Source organism: Equus caballus, chromosome 23 (genome assembly GCF_041296265.1).
Source record: "Equus caballus isolate H_3958 breed thoroughbred chromosome 23, TB-T2T, whole genome shotgun sequence".
Lineage (NCBI taxonomy): Eukaryota > Metazoa > Chordata > Mammalia > Perissodactyla > Equidae > Equus > Equus caballus.
Window position 1 is genome coordinate 16,059,134 of NC_091706.1, and position 20,681 is coordinate 16,079,814.

General features: G+C 38.2%; 1 protein-coding gene across 4 annotated transcripts in view; it reads right to left on the bottom strand.

Annotated features, from left to right (window-relative positions):
* Positions 1-20,681, bottom strand: part of NAA35 (N-alpha-acetyltransferase 35, NatC auxiliary subunit) — a 96,756-nt gene that overhangs the window by 40,207 nt on the left and 35,868 nt on the right. For all 4 annotated transcript variants that reach the window (XM_023627119.2, XM_023627118.2, XM_023627121.2 and 1 more), the window contains exons 7-11: positions 16,078-16,144; positions 15,954-15,997; positions 14,501-14,551; positions 13,773-13,856; positions 12,798-12,912 (exon numbers count right to left, since the gene is read on the bottom strand). In XM_023627119.2, the coding sequence (XP_023482887.1) occupies positions 12,798-12,912; positions 13,773-13,856; positions 14,501-14,551; positions 15,954-15,997; positions 16,078-16,144 (361 nt within the window). The remainder of the gene's footprint in view (positions 1-12,797; positions 12,913-13,772; positions 13,857-14,500; positions 14,552-15,953; positions 15,998-16,077; positions 16,145-20,681) is intronic.

A 20,681-nucleotide genomic window follows, 5' to 3' on the forward strand; every position in this document is an offset into this window, starting at 1 on the left:
TTATCCTGTTATTTCGTTTGGAATGTATTTCTCCATTTCTTCATTTTCCTTGGCTGTGTTGGTTTCTGCACTGTAGATAAAACAGCCATGTCTCCCAGTCTTGACAGAATGGTCTGGTGTAGCAGATGAACCTCATCAATCAGCCCAGCCCAAGCTCCTAGTTGTCTCTCAAAGTTTTGTGATTACCCAAGCCAGCTTCTCTGTTCTTAGCAGCTTCTAGTGGTTGAGGTTATGCCAAGACCCATGAGTGTCCCAAGAGGAGGACTGCACCCAGCTCCTAGATGCAGGCTGATTAGAAGGTGGAGCCTCAGGAAGCAGTTTGAGGAAGTATGTGGTTAAGCCCGTTCCAGGGAGAAACTGTGAGATGGGTGTTTTGCCTAACCCCTCTCTGCTGGGCCTGGGTATTGAGCCATGGGGGAAGGGTGCTCCCACACCCATTAACAACTGTTTCTTTGATACAGCTCTGTGGTACTTGTGAATGCATGACTCACTGGCTATGAGAGCTAAGTGATTCAGGGGCTCATCCCTCAAGCAGCAGCCACAAAAGTTCAGGTGACAGCCATTCGCAGCAACGTGGATGGACCTCGAGGGTATTATGTTAAGCGAAATAAGCCAGTCAGAGAAAGACGAACTCTATATGACTCCACTCATAGGTGGAAGTTAATATATTGACAAGGAGATCTGATCGGTGGTTACCAGGGAAAAGGGGGGGTGGGGGGAGGGCACAAAGGGGGAAGTGGTGTACCCACAACATGACTAACAATAATGTACAACTGAAATCTCACAAGGTTGTAATCTATCATAACATTAATTAAAAAAAAAAGTTCAGGTGCCAGATGTGTATACAAATTCTTTCCCAGAAGATACAGGAAAGTGGGTTTTAGTATTGGGAGTGTGCTGGAGAGAGAAGATGGGAGAGGTGTCCTGCTGGCTTCCCCAGTCTCTGAAGACGTCAGCGAGCCCCTAGGTCCCTGTTAACCTGGAGGTCTGGCAGTCAGGAAGCAGTTTTTAAAGTATGCAGATAAACCTATTTCAGGGAACAACTGGGAGAAAGGCAATTTTGCCTGCTCCCTCTGTGCTGAGCCTTCAGGCAGCAGGTTTTAAAGCATACATATGAACTTCTTTTAGGGATAGAGTGAGAGATAGAGATGGGCGATTTTGCCTGCTTCCTTTGCACTAAACCCTGTGAGAACAGCCATGGCAAGCACTTGCGTGCCAATTAAGAATTCCTTCTTTGTTTGCTCAGTCTTGTGGGTCTCTTGGACACAAGCCCTATTGGCTTTCAGAGCTAGGTGTTCTGGGAGCCCATCCCTCCAGAAGGGGTCTTAAAAGTGGAGGAGCTAGACGTAGGGAACAAACACTTCGCTCCCCAGGTAGAAGCTGGGAGTCAGGGGTTCTCTCTTGGTTGTATGGTGCTGTGTCAGGACTGGGGTTTATGGCAAGAGTGTGTCTCAGCCTTTCCTCTCCATTTTCACGTGGGTATTTTCTCATTTGTCCGACAGACAGGAGTTGATCATCAGCTAGTTTCTGGATTTCTTTTAGAGGGAGTGCTCTGTATGTAGTTCCATATTCAGCATGTCCATGGGAGAAAGAGAGCTCAGGAGCCTCCTATGTCAGCAACTCGGTCAACTCCTACCCTCAGTTACTTTTAGTGGACAATGGCCTTTAGGAAGCAAGATGTGGATGTTAGGTGTGCTCACTGCTACTGGGATATCACTGTTCCTAGGTTCTCTAGATGACAGAGCTAGAAAATATATATATGTACGTATATGGACATACATATTTACATCTACATTTATATCTCTATCAATCTATATTAGAAACTATGAATTTATACCTATAATTTCAATCTAAAACTAGGAGTTCAATTTAGTTTTCTCCTTTGCTAGAAATTAGTTTAACTCAGCTCCCCAACTCTAAGAAATGTGGCATACCATAATTCTTATTACATTTATATATATGATCAATTCTCCTATATGTAATCAATCTTTGTATTACTTTCTATAGCTGCTGTACCAAATTCCCATGAATTGGGTGTTTGAAAACATTTATTCTCTCACAATTCTGGAGGCCAGAAGTTCAACATCAGTTTCAAAGGGCTGAAATCAAGGTGTTAGCAGGGCAGCACTCCATTCAAAGGCTCTAAGGGAAATCTGCTCCTTGCCTCTTTCAGCTTCTTGTGCTGCTGGAATTTCTTGGCTTATAGCTACATCATGCCAATCTCGACCTCTGTCTTCACATGACTTTCTCCTTTTCTGCATGTATATCTAATCTCTCTCTGCCTCTCTTTTAAGGACACTGAGGATGATATTTAGAATCCAACCAGATAATGCAAGATTATCTCCTCATTGAAAGATCCTTACTTAATCATATCTGCAAAGACCTTCTCTCCAAATAAAGTAACATTTATAGGTTTTGAGAATCAGGACCTTGATATATTTGGGGCTATGATTTTGCCCATTACAATCTCCTAGCACTGACACTCACCTCCCCTATACGGTATGTGCTCTCACCTTACTCAGGTTCTGACATGCAAGGCACGACAACCCTGGACTCTGTCTGAGCTCCTAACACCCCATGTCAGGCCACTCTTCCACAGAGATGCCTTCTCACCCTGGCTAAGCTCTGAAACCCTATGCCAGGTCACCTTTCTGTACAGATGCCCTTCCTCAACCTGTTTAGGCTGCAACTCCCCACACAGGGCCACCTTTCCATTCAGACTTCCTCCTCTTGCTGCTTAGGCTCTGACATTCTGTGCTGGGCTTTCTTCCTGTAGAGATGCCCTCTTCACTCCACTTGTTATCTGACACCTGCACCTCAGCACTTTCCACAGGGTCAACTTCTTCAACATGCTTAGGCTCTGAAATCCTGCACCAGACCACCCTAATACACAGAAGCCCCCTCCTTACCTTGCATAGTCTCCATAGCCCACAGCCCAAAGGCACACAGCTGCCTCTATGAATCTGCCTCAGGTTCTAGCACCCCATGGCAGGCCACACTCACATGAGTATGCCCTCTTCACCCTGCCTAGGCTCCCAAATGCCTTTTGGGCTCTAAAATTCTGCACTAGCAGCCCTTCTATAGACATACTCTCCACACCCTACTTAGGCTCTTGACACAGAGTGCCAAGTTGCTTCCACACGGTCATCCTTCTTAGGCTCAGGCACTCCAACCTCAGTTGCCCTGCTGTGCAGATACCCTTCTCACCTCACTTGGGAAGTAATGAATCCAGCCAGGCTGCCCATTCATGATGATGCCCTCCTCAAGCTACTTAGCCCCAAAATCTTGTTCCAGGCCCACCTCTTCACAGATGCCCCCTCACTCCACTACCATTATATGCAGAGGCATCCTCATGCCACACAGGCTTTGATAAAGGTCCTGAGGACTGCACTGGAACCATGATGTCCTTCCTACCCATAAGGTTGCAACATGTTGTGTCAGGCCACTCCTATGCCCTGCATGGACATGGTCCTAATCCTGGGTCAGGCTCCAACAACCTGCTCCAGTAAAAATGCCCATCTTGCTCAGGCCCACTTCACGGCTTTAGGACTGAGTTTTTCCAAGAATAGAAAGTATGAAGAGTAAGTACCATATCTTAGTTTTGTTCCCACTTAATACGAAATATATATGTCCCTTTGTAATGCTTTTGATTTTAGCTTCACTAGAGTTAATTTCCTTACCCATGAAGAAACAATGATAATGTTAAAGACCTCCCTCCATCTCTTTACCCACCAAATCTGAACTGTTATCTCCATCGTCAGTTACCTTTATATGCTGAAATATACCTATGATAGATTTATTGACTCTAACCAGTATCTTTGGACCCTGGCAACATAAAAGAAATCAGTCTTCTTTTCCTCCTGACTTTTGTTACATGACTACTTTATATTGTCAAGGTTTGTGACACAAGTCACATTATATTTAATAAAATCAACTTCCACAGCCGTTTTAACCGTAGTTCTATAATAAAATGAATTTAATGCTCACTGCCTATCCTTTCTGTCATAGCTTTTCCATTTCTGTCTCAGTAAGCTAAATTTCATCCTTGATTCCAATCTTTTCCCTCCAGGAAAAATATTTCCTGTGTCCTCGCAAATTTAAAAATACTTGTCTGAGTATCACTTAAAAATAGTTGAGATGGCTATAAAATTCTTGGGTCATATTTCTTTTTTTTTTTCCCTAAAGATTGGCACCCGAACTAACATCTGTTGCCAATCTTCCCTTTTTTTATCTCCTTCTTCTTCTCCTCCCCCCAAAAGTGACCCCCCCCCCCCGCCCCCACCGCACATAGTTGTATATTCTAATTGTAGGTTCTTCTAATTGTGCTGTGGGACACCACCTCAGCATGGCTTGATGAGTGGTGCCATGTCTGCACCTGGGATCTGAACCGGTGAAACCCCAGGCTGCCAAAGCAGAGCATGCAAACTTAACCACTCAGCTACGGGGCCAGCCCCTGGGTCATACTTCTTTAACTGAGGACTTTTAGACACTATTCCAGTACTTTCTGTCTTGAATGTTGATGTGAAGAACTCTGAAGCCAACCTGCACATAACATTGTTGGTTCCTATCTAAAGTAATTTACTAGGATGCTTCTAAATATTAATAATTCTTTATCAATTTTCCCTAGGACACATTACAGCCTTCCAATTAAATCTGTAGATTTAATTGTATTTGCTTCTTTCTAGGAATATTTAACTTTTTCTCCTATTCCATTATGTGGTTCTCCTTTTAAGGGACATCAATTATGAGTACAGTGAGTCTTGTTTGGATGTTATTTTCTAATGCTTCAAATTATTTTTTTCACTCTCATTCTGCTTGCAATGCTTAGCATACATTTTACTATTTTCAATGAGTCTTCACTTTCAGTACTTTCCTCTTCTTCTTTCCTAACTCTGCCTGCTCATGTGTACTCTCTTTCTGTTATTCATTATTTCTCCCATTAGTCTAATATCTCTGCTTTGTACTCTTGTTTTATAGAGACTTTATTCATTTTTTTTGAGGAAGATTAGCCCTGAGCTAACAGCTGCTGCCAATCCTCTTTTTGCTGAGGAAGATTGGCCCTGAGCTAACATCTGTACCCATTTTCCTCTACTTCATATGCAGGACGCCTGCCACAGTATGGCATGATGAGCAGTGCGTAGGTGTGCACCCAGGATCCAAACCGGCAAAACGCAAGATGCCAAAGCGGAGCGAGCAAATTTAACCGCTGGGCCACCAGGCTGGCCCCAAGACTTTATTTTTCAATAAATTCTTTGAAATCCTGCAGAAATATGTTTCTGATTTGTGTTTTTCATCTGCCTTTTGTTTTTCTTGTTTTTTGCTCATTAACTTGCTGGACTATTTGTGTATAAATACCGTACAGTTCTTTTTTGATTATTACATCATTGAATGAGTGCTTCCTGAGCCAATTATTCGGGCGAAGTGTTAGAACAGTCCTCTACTAACAGGAAGCCTGACTGACTTGCAGTTAAGCCCCATATGATGGGCCTGTTGGTGTTGTATGAGCATGTAAGACAAGTTACCTTTCTATCTCCTTTACTGACAAAGATTACCAGTTGCTAGACTGCTAACATCCAGAGCATCTCCTCTGTCTTACAGGAGTAACAAAGAGTAACAAAAAGTAACAAAGGAGTAGCATATTTATATGGTTTCTGGAAAAGCCCCACCTCCTCTGCATCTCTAGCATATTGATTAGGTAGGTTCTCACAGCCAGCTTGCATATCCCACTCTTAGTTATTACTCTAAAAGAATCCCTGGTTTTGTCCTTCAGGTTACACCATCTACTTTGGAGAACACTGTGCTTTGCTGATCTACTTACGCTAACACCAAGAAAATCTTAGAATTCATTCTCAATGTTCCCCCTCATCTGGGCCCTACTGTTAATGTGTTTGACAGCCCCTCTATTTTCATTTGGGTTACAGGGTTTCCTATTTTTTAAGAAGTTGGGAGGATTCTGTTTCTCATAATCCTTATAATTTTCAGTTGGTTGTAGACAGGAGGAACAGCAGAGATATCTTTACTGCACCACCTAAAACCCTAAAGTCCTCTAGATTACACACACACACACACACACACACAGACAAACTTAGGGATGTGTGTGTGTGTACTTTTGTTTTTTAAGAAGAAAAATGTTTCAATTAAAAGAGTAAACATCTGAAGTTCCTGGCACTAGCACATCATGGCCTAGGCCTCTCTAATGGGTTATGATCTTAAAATGAAGTCAGCTTCCATCTCTCTTATACACTGCCAAGCTGGCAAATGAAGCCAGCGGGGCTGAGGCAGCATAGTTTATGCTTCAGCACCAAGTTCAGCCTTCAGGAGGTTAAAGGTATCATATTACCAGATGATAACAGCATCATATTCTAAATCATATTTTAATCTATTTTTAATTCACACTGATTTTTATTTTCTTTTACTCAGTCATAAACGTATGCTGCTCAAGAATAAAACAGCTGAACAAGGTTTTTATTAAAACTAATAATCTTCTGTCCACCCTCTACCCCCAGTTCCATTACTTCTCTCTTCCCAGAGGCAATCTCTTCCATTTCTCCTTAGATATTTTTTTGGTATTTAACCTCCATATCGCCAAATAACAAGCTTATCATGCCACTTTATATTAATAGTTTCACACATTATCTCTGACTTAATCCTCCATCTTCAAAAAGAGGAAGTCAGAAATACGTGTAAACTGCTAAAATATGAAGTAGTACTTACAAGTGCATATAGATTATATGCATACATATACTTCTGTCCCCTCACCTCCAATATAGTTAGATCATAATTTTGGTTATGATCAACACTCAGCATTTGCACCATTATGATTAAGTAAAAGATATTCACACCTGGGTCATGAATAATTTTGCAAACATGGAAACAACTTTTACTTTCATACATATTCTGAAGTTAATTATTGTCTCACTTTTTGTTTGCTTTTTTCTATGTACTTAACACTGAATTAAACCCCAAAACCTCTGCCAATTCTCTAAATCTCCTCTTACCAGAATAAACAGAACAGCTCTTGTATCAATATTATTGGTGACAACAGGTCTTGCATCTACTTTGAATCATGTCCCCTAGAGCTTTGTGACTGTCTCCAGTCTGGACTTGTCCTCCATGTACAGTATTCAGCTAGTATCTGGTGATCTTGCTGTACCATCAGTCTGGGGATTTCCTTCATTATCCTCTTATGCTGGAGTCTCATATTCCCTAAACTCCATGCTTTGCTTTTTTTTTAAATGTCAATTGATGTTACTCTCTTTTCTTTCCTCCTTCTCCCCAAAGCCCCCAGTACACAGTTGTATATTTCAGTTGTGGGTCCTTCTAGTTGTGGCATGTGGGACATCGCATCAGCATGGCTTTATGAGCAGTGCTAGGTCCACACCCAGGATCCAAACTGGCAAAACCCTAGGCCACCGAAGCAGAGCGTGTGAGCTTAACCACTTGGCCACAGGGCCAGCCCCTCCACACTTTTCTTTTTCTTGATTAACTCTCTCATTTTAATAAAGCACATATTCCAGTTGGATCTTGAAAAACATTTGGGAGATTTTTAAATACTTGAAATTATCTTTCCTCTCAATTAAATTACAGTTTTGGAAGAGGATTCCAGATTAGAAACCATTTTCCCCCCAAATTCTAAAAACATTGCTCCACTGATTTTCTTTTAATCACAACTCTATTGAAATATAATTAACATATCATGTCATCTATTTAAAGTGTACAATTTAATAGTTTCTTAACATAGTCATAGAGTTGTAAAACCACCACCACAAATATACAACGTTTTTATCACTAAGAAGAAACTGCATATCCATTTGCAGGCACTCTCCTCCTCCCTACCCTCCTTTAGCACTAGGCAACCACTAATCTACTTTCTGTTTCTATGGATTTATCTATTCTGGACATTTTATATAAATAAAAATCATATAATATATGGTCTTTTATGACTGGCTTCTTCTACTTAGCCTAAGGTTTTCAAAGTCCATCTACTGGTCCACAAGTAGCAAGTATCCGTACTTCACTTCTTTTAATTGTCAAATACTATTGCTTTGCATGGATATACATTTTATTTACCCATTCATCTGCTGATGGACATTTGGGTTGTTTCTACCTTTTAGCTATTATGAATAATGTCGCTATGAGCATTAGCATACAACTTTTTTGTGTGGACATACGTTTCCATTTCCTTTGGGTATGTACCTAGGATTGGAACTGCTGGGTTATAAAACTCCATGTTTAACCTTTTGAGAGACTACAAGATTATTTTCAAAAGCAGTTGCATCATTTTAAATTCCCACCAGGAGTGTATAAAAGTTCAGTTTCTCCACATCCTCACCAACACTTGTTATTATCTGTCTTTTGATTATAGCCATCTGATAGGCAGGAAATGGTATCTTTTTATTTTGATTTGCATTTCCCTGATGGTTAATGATGATAAAACATCTTTTCACGTGCTTATTGGTCATTTGTATATCTTATTTACGGAAATGTCTATTCAGATCCCGTCCATTTTTTAATTTATTTTTCTTTTTATTGAGTCGTAAAATGTATGCCTATGTTTTCAGAGTTTTACATTTTTAGTTTTTACATTTAGGCCATTGATCCATTTTGAGTTGATTTCTGTATATGATGTGAGGTGGTCGGGAGGGGTAGTTCAACTTTATTCTTTCACATGTGGCTATCCAGTTGTCTCAGCGTCACCTGTTGAAAACACTTTTCTTTCCTCACTGAATTGTCTTAGCACTCTTGTCAAATACCAACTGACCATAAATGTGAAGGTTCATTTTTGGATTCTTAACTCTATTCCACTGATCTATGTCTATATCTTTATGCTCATCCCACACTGTCTCAATTACTGTAGCTTTGTAGTAAGTTTTGAAATTAGGGAGTTTGACTTCTTCAACTCTGTTCTTTGGTCCAATGATTTCTAGCTTCCACTGCTGGCACTGAAAAGTCTAATGACATTCTGTGTATGTAACTTGTCTTTGTCTTTTTCAAATCTCTTAGGATCTTCTATTTTTCCCCACTATTCTGAAATTTCAGGATGATATACCTTGATAGAAGTCTATTTTCACCCTAGTTGTGCTCAACAGCTCTTTATTGGCCCTTTCAATCTTAGTATGTGTATCATTTGATTCCAGGAAATTTTCTTAAATGATTTTTTTTTTGCTTCTATTTTCTGATCTTTGTTTCTGGAACAACTTTTATTAGTTTATCCTTCATTTATCTTATTTATTGTTTATCATTATTAGATAGTAGAACTTCTGGACTGATCCTACAATATTCGTATCTTTTTTTCTCTTTATTTTCCATCTTTTCATTTTTTACCCTACTTTCTCTAAGATTTCCTCAACTTTGTGTTCTACATTTTCTTATTTATCATTTCTGTTCTTATGTTTTGAATCTCAAAGATTGTATCCTTTTTTTCCTTTTGTATAAATCTTATTTCTGTTTTACATATGCACTTTTTTTCTCATTTTTTAAGGTTTTGGTTTGCTTGCCTGTTTCGCTCTTTTTTTTCAGGATAGATTTGCACCCTTGACTATATACTCAGATTTGAAACTGGAGAAGAAAAAATGCCATTAAGAGCTCTGTGAATACAGCTTAGGCTTTTCTAAACCAAGCTATTTTATCAGGGGAGCTGCTGATATCAATATATTTAAATTTTGCTGCTGTTTTTCTCTACCTCTTGGGCTTGTCCAATCTCCCTAAGAAGAATCTTCCAAACTTTTCAGCAGAGTACAAGAACCAGGCTGTACTGTTTTAAAAGTTGGGGGGTGGGGGGAGGCGAAGAGTTAGGGGAGGATGAGGGGAAGGAACTGGGTCACAATAATAAGTACTTAAATTTTCACTTAACTTCCCCATAATGCACACCATTCTGTTCCCCTATTCCAGAGAATAAACTTTTACTTTTCTGGGGTTCAAGAATGTCATCCAGGAGAAAACCACTGCTTCTAAATAGAGTTTCAACCAGTTTTCATGTTATCAGCATAATTCTCTTCTTCATTTTCAGAGGTATCTGGTATACTAAAGATGGAGGCCTTCAGGGGATCCACAGGACAAAGTGAGTTGTCTCTCGACTTTCTCTATCAGTGGCATAGAATTCAGTTATCTGGGGACAGAAGGTCAATGTATTTCTGTTTCCCTGCTTCTAAAATTCTGTTATTGTTATCTCCTTTCCTTGTCTTTTCCCTCTTTATTGATCATGCCTGTTCAAACAAAAAACTTCTTCACTGTTTCACTGGGGTTTCAGAAGGTAAACGCATGTGTTCAATCTACCAATTTGAATCAGACCTCTTTTAATTTATTTTAAAAGGATGACAAGTCCCCTTGAAATTGAATGTCAGATTTGAAAATAGACTTCAAAAATATCTACCAATTTCAGGCAACATTAGTTTAAGTAAATTTTTCATTTCCATTAGCAACTGTTAAAGATGCTTGAATCCTAAAGTGTAAAACCCAACCCACAGTAACTAGGAAAGAACATTAGTGAGAGAGAAACTTTGACAAGCAGAACCAGGAAAGTCTCACTGGAAGAGATGACTTGAACATCATTTTGAAGGATGGGTTATAATTCCAGACATATTAAAAGAAGCGTAGAATTCCAGAGCAGGAAGACAGCATAAGCAAAGACAAAGAGTGATATTTGCTTCATTAGATCCTCTTCTTCCCTTGTTTCTTCAACAAACATCTAACCCAAGGTCCTGAACCCAGCAAGCCCTGAGTAATAACATCCATTCCTTCTATTTCAATTAGCACTTATATGAAAATGATTCCAAAACCTGCTTTTCCATCCATTTTCAAGAGCAAAATACTCACTTTACTAGTGAACTGCTCCATGTCACCACATCAAAAGATCCCGTTAATTAGATCTAAGCCAAGCCTTAACCACCTCCTCTCCCCAAACTACTCTGCCTTTTGCATCTTCAAGACATCACACCCATTAAGTAAACCCATCAGCAAGCAATCCTTGGATCAAATCTGATTCTTCCTAATTCCTCCCTTTACACCACTGTTTTCAAGTCCTACTGATTATATATCTTTCCAATGAGAAGACAAAATGAATGCTTAGTGATTCTGAGCTTTACACAGCCATTCTGTCACTAGGTGGAGTTGCAATAATATTAATAAGGCAAAATGAGTAATCTGAGACCAAAACTAATCTACATTATTGCTTTATCATCATTCTTCTTAACTAGACATTATTGGGAAGGCATTTGCTTGTTATGGAACTGTTAAGCTGTATGCTTAAGGGATAATTACAAAGTTAAATTATGCCAGCTTAAAGGAATTAAACAGAAAACTAAGCACAAAGTACTCCCTAAATTTAACTCCATTTGCTTAGTCAGAAGATTCTATTTTTTAAAAAGTTTACTCCAGCCAATTTTATGCAAACCATCTTCCTGAAGCTTACTCATGAGCAGACTATAAAAGCAGAGAAATAGTGGGAAATATACACAGGCAATTTTTTTTAGCACTGATTCGTCTGAAATATAAGGAAGCCACAAACCAGAGAGGCAACTCACGACTCCATGGCAATTCTTATCCTCAGAGATACAGACCAGAACAGCCCACAGTAGTTAGGATATGGCAAAAAGGAGCATCGGAATCTAGTCAGCTGGAAGACTCTTGTTTTGCATCATTAATACCTCATTGATACATAACCCAACAAACCAACTACTCTGCAGTAATATATTATACAGCGGTTTCATAAAAGTATCCTTGCACTGGATTTCAAAGTATTGACGAGTTGTAGATATGTTATACTTCTCTGTAAACATGTACTAGATAGCTTGCTATGCATTAACAACCTTCTTTTTTAATGTCCCATGGTTAAGGAATGAGACACAGTCAGTCACCTCCTATATGTATACATTCCCTCTCCTGAGGAAAATGAGAAAATGTTAATGAATTAATAAATTCAGTAACATAAAGACTACGATACTATTGACTACCTTTTGGATTGTTCCACTAACTAATGTCTGAGTAAGAAAAAAATTTGTGGGAAGGGAAATACCACAACTGTTGTCCCTAAGAGGAGGGGAGGGGTGAAAAAGAAAAGGAATGTGAATCAGTAAAAACCGGCCTCCTGGTCAGAGGACCAACAATTGGGAAAAACTAATTTAAAGAATATAAATATCATCTCATTTTAATTAGCTTTAAAGATAACGAAAATTGCTACACATTATGTAAAATGTTAACTCAGATGCAACTTTTAGAAAAAAGGTACACTGCTCTTTTTATTTAAGGCATATTTCATAAATAAAATCTACTGAGTGCCAACAACGTACATGCACTACAGAGACATACAAAGAAGACAATCTCTGGCCTAAACGTACTCAAAATCTCATGGAAAGACAAATATGTAAATAACTACAATATGCTATACTGAACAAATGTTATAACTGAGGCATATAGGAGCGCCATGAGGCCACAGAAGGAATCCTAGGCCTGGTGGAGTCGGGGGAAAATCGTGTAATGGAGGTGATGATCTCTCAAAGGAGTAAAGGGGAGAGGTGATTAAAAAAGGATGTACTGCTGACATCACAGCATGATCACCAAACACAGTAAATGTTCAGAGCCCAAACGATAAAATACAAGAGATGGCTAAGTTCTATAGTATTGTACTTCGTCTAGAATAAATTTAAAAAGAAGGGAATAAAAACACTCTATAAGTCTAGGAAGCAAAACATTCCAAGGTCCAGATAGACTAACTTAAATGAAATTTTAGAATAAACCGAAAACCGTATACTCTGGATAGGAAACAACAAAAAAAGAGCAGGAGCAAAACAGACAATTACCTCCTTTTGTAGTATCATTCTGGGCCTGGATGCCATGATGCAAAGAATTATGAATGGCAGAAAGAAGATCTGCTGCTTGAACCATCAATTTTTGAGCTTCTGCAACAGCACTGGTCTAGCAAATAAATCACCAAAAACATTCTTACATATTCTTTCACTGAAAGATATACATTAAATAGGAAAATCCTATAAACAATAATGAAATTAAATCCTTGTAATGACATTGGTTTTCATAAACTATTCACTTAATACAGGATGCCCAGATCCTGTCAGGACAGAAATTACTTTCTTACCCATATTTATATCTTTTAGGAGTCATTAAAAAAACAATAGGAAACATTCTGGTTTATTCTGTTAATCTTACGTTAAAAAAAACCAGACATGCAGTCAACTGGAAAATGGGAAATTTCAACATTTCTACTATGTCATTCATCAAGGTGAAACTTTTTCTAAAAAATGGAAAAAAGTAGAATTACAGAAATTAGATCAGTATTATAAAGGCTGGATCTCTACTGATCACTTATTAACTATTTACAAATTAGTCTGTAATTTATTCAAACTAAAGAAAAAATATTCACCATCTAGTGCTTGTTTTTGGTTCTACACAAATTCAACAATTATTTAACTGAACGAAAGAACCATCTAGCTAAAATTCTCATTTTTACTTTCTCCTTTTCAATTCACAAAATATGACACCCTACAAGCAACTTCAGCTTCCATTATTTTATCCACTAATAAGTAATATAAAATATTATTTTTATCTCCAAACAGACATGAGCATGTTATGGAGCACAATGTAAAATGTATGTGACTTTCTGAGGAAACCATCAGGGATACTCTGATGTAAATACACCACACACTAAGTGCTGTATATATGAGATCAGGGCATTTCAACGGAAAAGGCTCAGAACCACTTCAATAAAGCATTCCATCCAAAACAAAAACACTAAAACAGATTACAGTAAATACCCTTACCTCTTTCTTAGTAAAGGCTATAAGCACTGTCAGTAACACTCGGGTAAATTTCACTCTGCTGAATACTGCTAAACATTGTTGGTGCTAAAAAATAAGAAAGGACTAGAAGTTAAAAGATGCAAAGTTTGTCAAAGGAATTTCATTTTAAAATATAGTATTTTAAGTCCTAAATCTCAATGTTAACCACTTACTACATTACAAACACCTTCACTTATAGTCTTTTAAATGTCTGAAAATGAGCTGCAGAAAATAAAGCTTATTCTACCAAAACAGAAGTATAAAGTTTCTACATCAACAAGACTGACTTTTCCCTAAGTCAAAAGTTACACTATTATCTCAAAAACTGATTTAATTAATAATATTTTAAAAAGAATTGATAAAAAGGTGCTTTAAGCAGAGTCAGAAAATTCAGGATCTCAACAAAGGTTTGGCAACTTCTGATACTGTGCAAGTTCTTGAGTTTTGCCAAGCTTTGATGCATCATCTATAAAAAGTCATTTTTTCTTCCTACCTCAGGAATACTGAAGAGCTTTGAAATCATTTATTTGAAAGAGCTGTATTATCATTCTATCAAAATAAATACAAGGGAAATAAAATCCCTTGCAATGTCCAATTTTTAAAGAAATACCTTAAAAAGGGCTTCCATAAATTATAACGCAGTTCATAAAACTACAACATTAAGAGGTAGACTTCTCTGATATTATCTACCAGAAAATAAGTTCAATTACTTCTAGTTCAACTTCTGGATCTCTTTCTTCTCCTTGTCGACTTCGAGTACTCTAAAATTTTAAAAAAAGGGAATTAAAACAAATACGAATCTGTAGAGGCATTAAATGATAAATATACAAGGTAAAGCACTAAATCAATTTATTGAGTGTATGTAAGATACTATTTTTAAGAAAACTATTCAGCAGGAAAATAACTCATATTTAGTATTTACTTTCCTCCTATTAATATTATACACAGAAAGTTCACTTTGATATAAATTATAAAGATCACACAAAAGAATAAGGTACTAAAAACAGCAAAGGCAAAACAATGAAATAATGTAAGTAAAAGCACATGGCACACAGTACTTTTCTTTTCTTTCTTTCTGTCTTTTTTTTTTGGTGAGGAAGACTTGCTCTGAGCTAACACCTGTTGCCAATCTTCCTCTTTTTTGCTTGAGGAAGATTTGCCCTGAGCTAACATCAGTGCCAATCTTCCTCTATTTTGTATGTGGGTTGCCACCATACCATGGCTTGATGAGCGGTGCACAGGTCTGTGCCCAGGATCCAAACCCAGGCCACCAAAGCAGAGTGCACTAGACTTAACCATTACGCCATGGGGCCGGCCACCTTCTTTCTTTTAAAATGATCTATTAATTGAAATTCCTGATGCTTTCAAAACTAACTGTTAGAAAAAAATAGTAACCTTTACAAAATCACAACATACAGTCACATGATAAATACTGATCTATTCTACACTAAAATGCAAAAAATGTCTTGTTGATACAAGAGTAATACACAGTTGACTATTTTGACAAATCTAGGGCACTACCACAGGAAGATCTGGGCTCCAGCCTGGGAGCTGCGATTTACTAGTGGCTACCCTTAACTAAGACTCCGACAGATTACTTAATCCCTTTGAGCTGTATTTTCCACATGTAAAAGTGTGGCATTGTGTGCATTTAATTGCCTAATTCACTGAATAATTGTAAATATCAAATAAGACAATAATGTAAAATGTAAGAACCAAATCATTGGGATCATTTAGCTGAAGGATGTCACTCATAGAAGGCTCTCCCCAGATTTGGGATGATAGCATCTACCAAGCTCTCCTACTGTGTTGCAGACACTGTACTAGCTTTATTAAAGATACAAAGTCGATGTACATAGTCCTTACCCTTGAGGAACTTAAAACTAGAATATTACGCTGTTCTTAAAATAGCATGTTAAAATTGTACAACATTGGCAAAAAAGTGAAAAATTAAAAGGGTTAAATTTTCAATACTTGAAAGTGACATTAATTCATCAGAAACTCCTCCAGCAGTCTTCAAAATTCATTACAAAAAAGGCACAGCATATATAAAGGAAGTTGGTGGTCCTACCTACACTAGCGATTTGTAATTAGCTAAAGTTAACCTCACATTTAGAAGAAAGTAAAAATCCAATACCAAAGAAAAGAGAAAAAAATATATACCTTTACTCTTCTTTGCATATCATCCTCCACATCTTTTAGCATGCCTAGAAAGAGAGACAATGAGTTTAAAAAGGAAACAAATCCAAACGTTAAACTTGTGAATTATCTTTATAAATAGTTTTACCTGTAACTCGAAGATCTGTCACACTGTTAGCCATTTTAAATCCATAAGTCATTGATTGAAAATCTTCCTATAGAAAAAAGGAATAATTAGGTCCTTGAATAGTAGCAGAACTTTTCATTATATTTCTCTTGCAAAATCACTATTTGCTAATAAGAAAACAGTAATGGAATGTCAACCTGTTTGTCTAAATATTGCTATCATACATCCAAGCTTTCCTTACAGGTATATCCTTTAAAATACCATAGTCTAATGCTGTCTCTTTCCTTAACTTCAATTGCTTGTTCTTAGGCAATTTAAATATACTTGCATTTAATATGTTCATTTGCAAAATAAGGCTAATGCTTATGATAAGATCACAAAGTAATAATTCCCACTTACAAAGTATTCTTACAGTAACAGGTGAACAGTAAATATACACTAATAATTACTATTTGATAAGACTCTTACTTTAAAATTTATTAAATCCCTGTTTACACACTATTAGGCTACAAAGGTCAAGCTTTCTCAAGTAGAATTACTCAAAGTGATAGCAAAATCACATTCCTCCTTCAGCTCATTGTAAAGAAAAGACTAACTGATACATGGATTCCTACCCTGAAAATCATTTAAAACACTGCTGAGACATTAACAAATTAAGTGGTTTGCTGGACTCACTTTGAAGACTATGAATTTAATATCATCTGGCTGATCTGATTAAGAAGTCAGAAACTCTATTAAAGGAGTATTTCTACCATATTATAATTCTTACAAGACATGTATACAGAAGCCTAATATAATGGGATAATAGGAATTTATAGCAGTGACTGGAACTATAAAAAAACTTCTGGATTCTTAATGGAAGTTTCAGTGAGCATACTATACCTTACAAACAGAGAGAAAAACAAACAGTGTTCCTGGTCTCAAAGAACTTGGTGGTATCACATGACTCACAAGATTGGGTCTGTTAAAAATCTCAGATTGTGTTACAGAGCTGTAAGCTTATCCTCTAGGTGAAGTTTATACTTTACCTCTACCCAGATACCAAGTAAGATACTAAAATTTTACATGGCTAGAAAGGAACTTTCCTAGTGTTTACCACATTGCTAAAAGGCACCTCAATCCATCCAGTTACTCAGGCTGAAAACCTGCACTTCAAGTCCTCTCATTCTCCCACATCCCATCACCAAATCCATCAGAAAACCCCATAGGCTCTATCGTCCTTTTCTAATCTAACCCCATCTCACTCCTTTCACAGATGTCTCTATTTCAAGTCACCACCATCTCTCACTTCTATAACCACCTCCAGACAAGTCCCCACTCCATCCACACTTGTCCCTACTATAATTTATTCACCACCAGAAGCCAAAGGGATTGTTTTAAAATAAGTCATTTCACATCACTTCCTACTCAAAACCTTTCAATAGTTTCCTTCCTCACAGCAAAACCCCAGATCCCACCATGGCCTGAAATGCCCTGCATCACGTGGCCCTGGTCTCCTTCTCCAACCTCATTTCCTACCTACCATTCTTCTCCATTCACTGCACTGGCAGTCACCCAGGCCTTCCTTGTCCTTCAAACACATCAAACACACTCTCTTCTCAGGACCTTTGTACATGCTGACCCCCTCCCCAAAATGACTGTCTACAATAGAGTTTACAAAGCTCCATCCCTATTACATTCCAGCCTCTGTTCTGGTGTCAATTCCTCATATAGAGGTTTTCCCTGTGCACTCCTCTCTAAAATAGCACCCCACCACTTTCTATCCCCTTCCCCTGCTTACCACCACCTTACATTATAGATGTATTTGTCCCAAGGAACATATAATGAATGAGATCAAGGCTTTGTTTTATGCACTGCTTTATCTCCAGGACGTAAAATAATGCTTGGCACTATTTTGAACAGAATATTGCTCAAAAAATGTTTGTTCAATGAATGATGACTTACTTTAGGGCAGGAGCAGGCTGCAAGATACCGTGGGGAGCGCTGGCAAATTGGAGAACATATGTGTCATCTAACAGAAGTCAGCACTACTTATCCCATTGCAGCCGTGAATGAATGCAGGGCTAGTGTGGTAATGTCTCCTAATTTTTCAGAACAGCCTAATTTAATCTAAAATCTTCTGATTTTTAAAGGATATCAATTTTTTTAAAAATTAAGTAGTCCAGGAGTGACTTAAGGAGTCAGCATCTTGGCAGAGTGAGGTCTCTCAGAAATCTCTCCCCTCCAATATATAATGAAAAAAACATCCATACTCCAAACACAACACAAAAAATGTCAGAGAGATCCCCTCAGCCATACAATGGAGGGCAGAGAGGCTGGAGCCCCCCTCAGAGGAGGTGGAACAGGGTAAGAGAAACCTTCCCTCCCTCTCCTAAAGACTGTGAGCAGGACCAAGGGGGGCCTCCTAGAGGGAAGGAATGAAGGAGGGGACGTCTGTTCGCAGGAACTTCAAGGACTCCCAAGGGCCCTTGCAGCCTAGAGGGAAGCCTTCTACCAGGGCGAAAGCTTACACAGGGGGTGACCTTATCAAGCCAACACTCCAGAAGAGCAGACGGAGGAAACGTCCCTCCCGCCACCCACTCAGCACAGCTCCAGTCCCTGGGATTTTGGATGAAAGCAGAGGGCTGAGAATATGTGGCTCTTGACCCCCACCCAGTGGCGATAGGTGGTAACTGCAACCAAATAATACCAGGATGCATAAGAATCGAGCCACCCCTTACAGCAATATCAAACACTATATAGGATCTCCACACCAGAGAGAAAATGACAAGTACCCAGAAATCAGTCCTAAGGACATAGAAATATGTAATCTAAATGACAAAGAATTCAAAACAGCTATCATCAAAAAACTCAACCAGGTAAAAGAGACCGCCTAGAAACAATTCAACAAGTTCAGGAGCTACTTCACAAAATAGATTGAAAATATAAAGAAGAATCAATCAGAAATATTGGAGATGAAAGACACAATGGAAGAAATAAAACAAAATATGGATTCCCTAAATGCTGGAGCAGACACCATAGAGGAGCCTATCAGCATAATCAAAGACAGACATGTTGAAATGCTCCAGATAGAGGAGGAGAGAGAACTAGGACTAAAAAGAAATGAAGAAAGTCTCCAAGAAATATCCGACTCAATTAGGAAATGCAACATAAGAATTATAGGTATTCAAGAAGAAGAAGAGAAGGAGAATGGAGCAGAAAGTGTGTTCAAAGAAACAATAGAAGAGAACTTCCCAAACCTAGGGAAGGAAATGCACATGGAAGAGGCTGCCAGATCTCCTAAATAGGCCAATGTAAAAAGATCTATTGCAAGGCATATAGTACTGAAACTGGCAAAAATGAATGACAAAGAAAGAATACTAAGGGCAGGAAGGCAGAAGAAAATAACCTACAAAGTAACCCCATCAGGCTTTCAGCAGATTTCTCTGCAGAAACCTTACAGGCTAGGAGAGACTCCAATGACATATACAAAAAATTGAAGGACAAAAACTTTCATTCAAGAATACTCTATCTAGCAAAAATATCCTTTAGATGTGATGGAGAAATAAAAACTTTCCCAGACAAACATAAGCTAAGGGAATTCGTAGCCACAAGAGCCCCCCTACAAGAAATCCTCAAGAAGGCCCTCATACCTAGGGAAAATAAGGGGGGGGGGCGGTTACAAAGCATGGAGTAAGGAGTTACATAGGTAGACAGACTCAGAGCAGAACAGCAAATACTCAAGTATAGCATTAAACGCAAAAAGACAGAAAACACCAAGAACAAAGATAATCTTCTCGTTTTAACCAAAATTCACAACACAAGATGGAATAAGATGTGGGAAAGACAACTTAGGAGGGGAAGAGGTAAGGGACTGAATTGGTTTACTCTAAGGAAATTAGAGGCCATCACAAAAGGGACTATCTTGTCCACAAGATCTTGATTACAAACCTCTGGGTAACCATTAAACAAAAAAGCAGAACAGAGACACAAATAAAAAATAAGAAGAATACAAAGAAACACAACATAAAAAACTACATAACCTCAATTGGTAGACTGAAATACACAGGATGATAAACAAAGGAAATGCAGGAGAACCAGAAAACGAGTGATCAAATGGCAGCATTAAGCCCTCATACATCGATAATCACCCTAAACGTAAATGGATTGAATTCTCCAATCAAAAGACACAGTGGCGAGATGGATTAATGAGCAAGACCCAACAATATGCTGCATCCAAGAAACACATCTCAGCTCCAATGACAAGCACAGGCTCAGAGTGAAGGGATGGAACACGATACTCAAAGCTAATGGTAAACAAAAGAAGGCAGGTGTCGCAATACTTATATCAGACAAAGTAGACTTCAAGATAAAGACAGGTAAAGAGACATAAAGAGGGGCAGTATATAATGATCCAAGATATACTCCACCAAGAAGACATAACACTTGTAAATATCTGTGCACCCAACACAGGAGCACCAAAGTACATAAAGCAAATATTAACAAACCTAAGAGGAGATATTAACAATAACACAATATTAGTAGGCAACCTCAACACTGCATGCAAATCAATGGACAGATCATCCAGACAGAAAATCAACAAGGAAACAGTGGAATTAAATGAAAAGCTAGGCCAGTTGGACTTA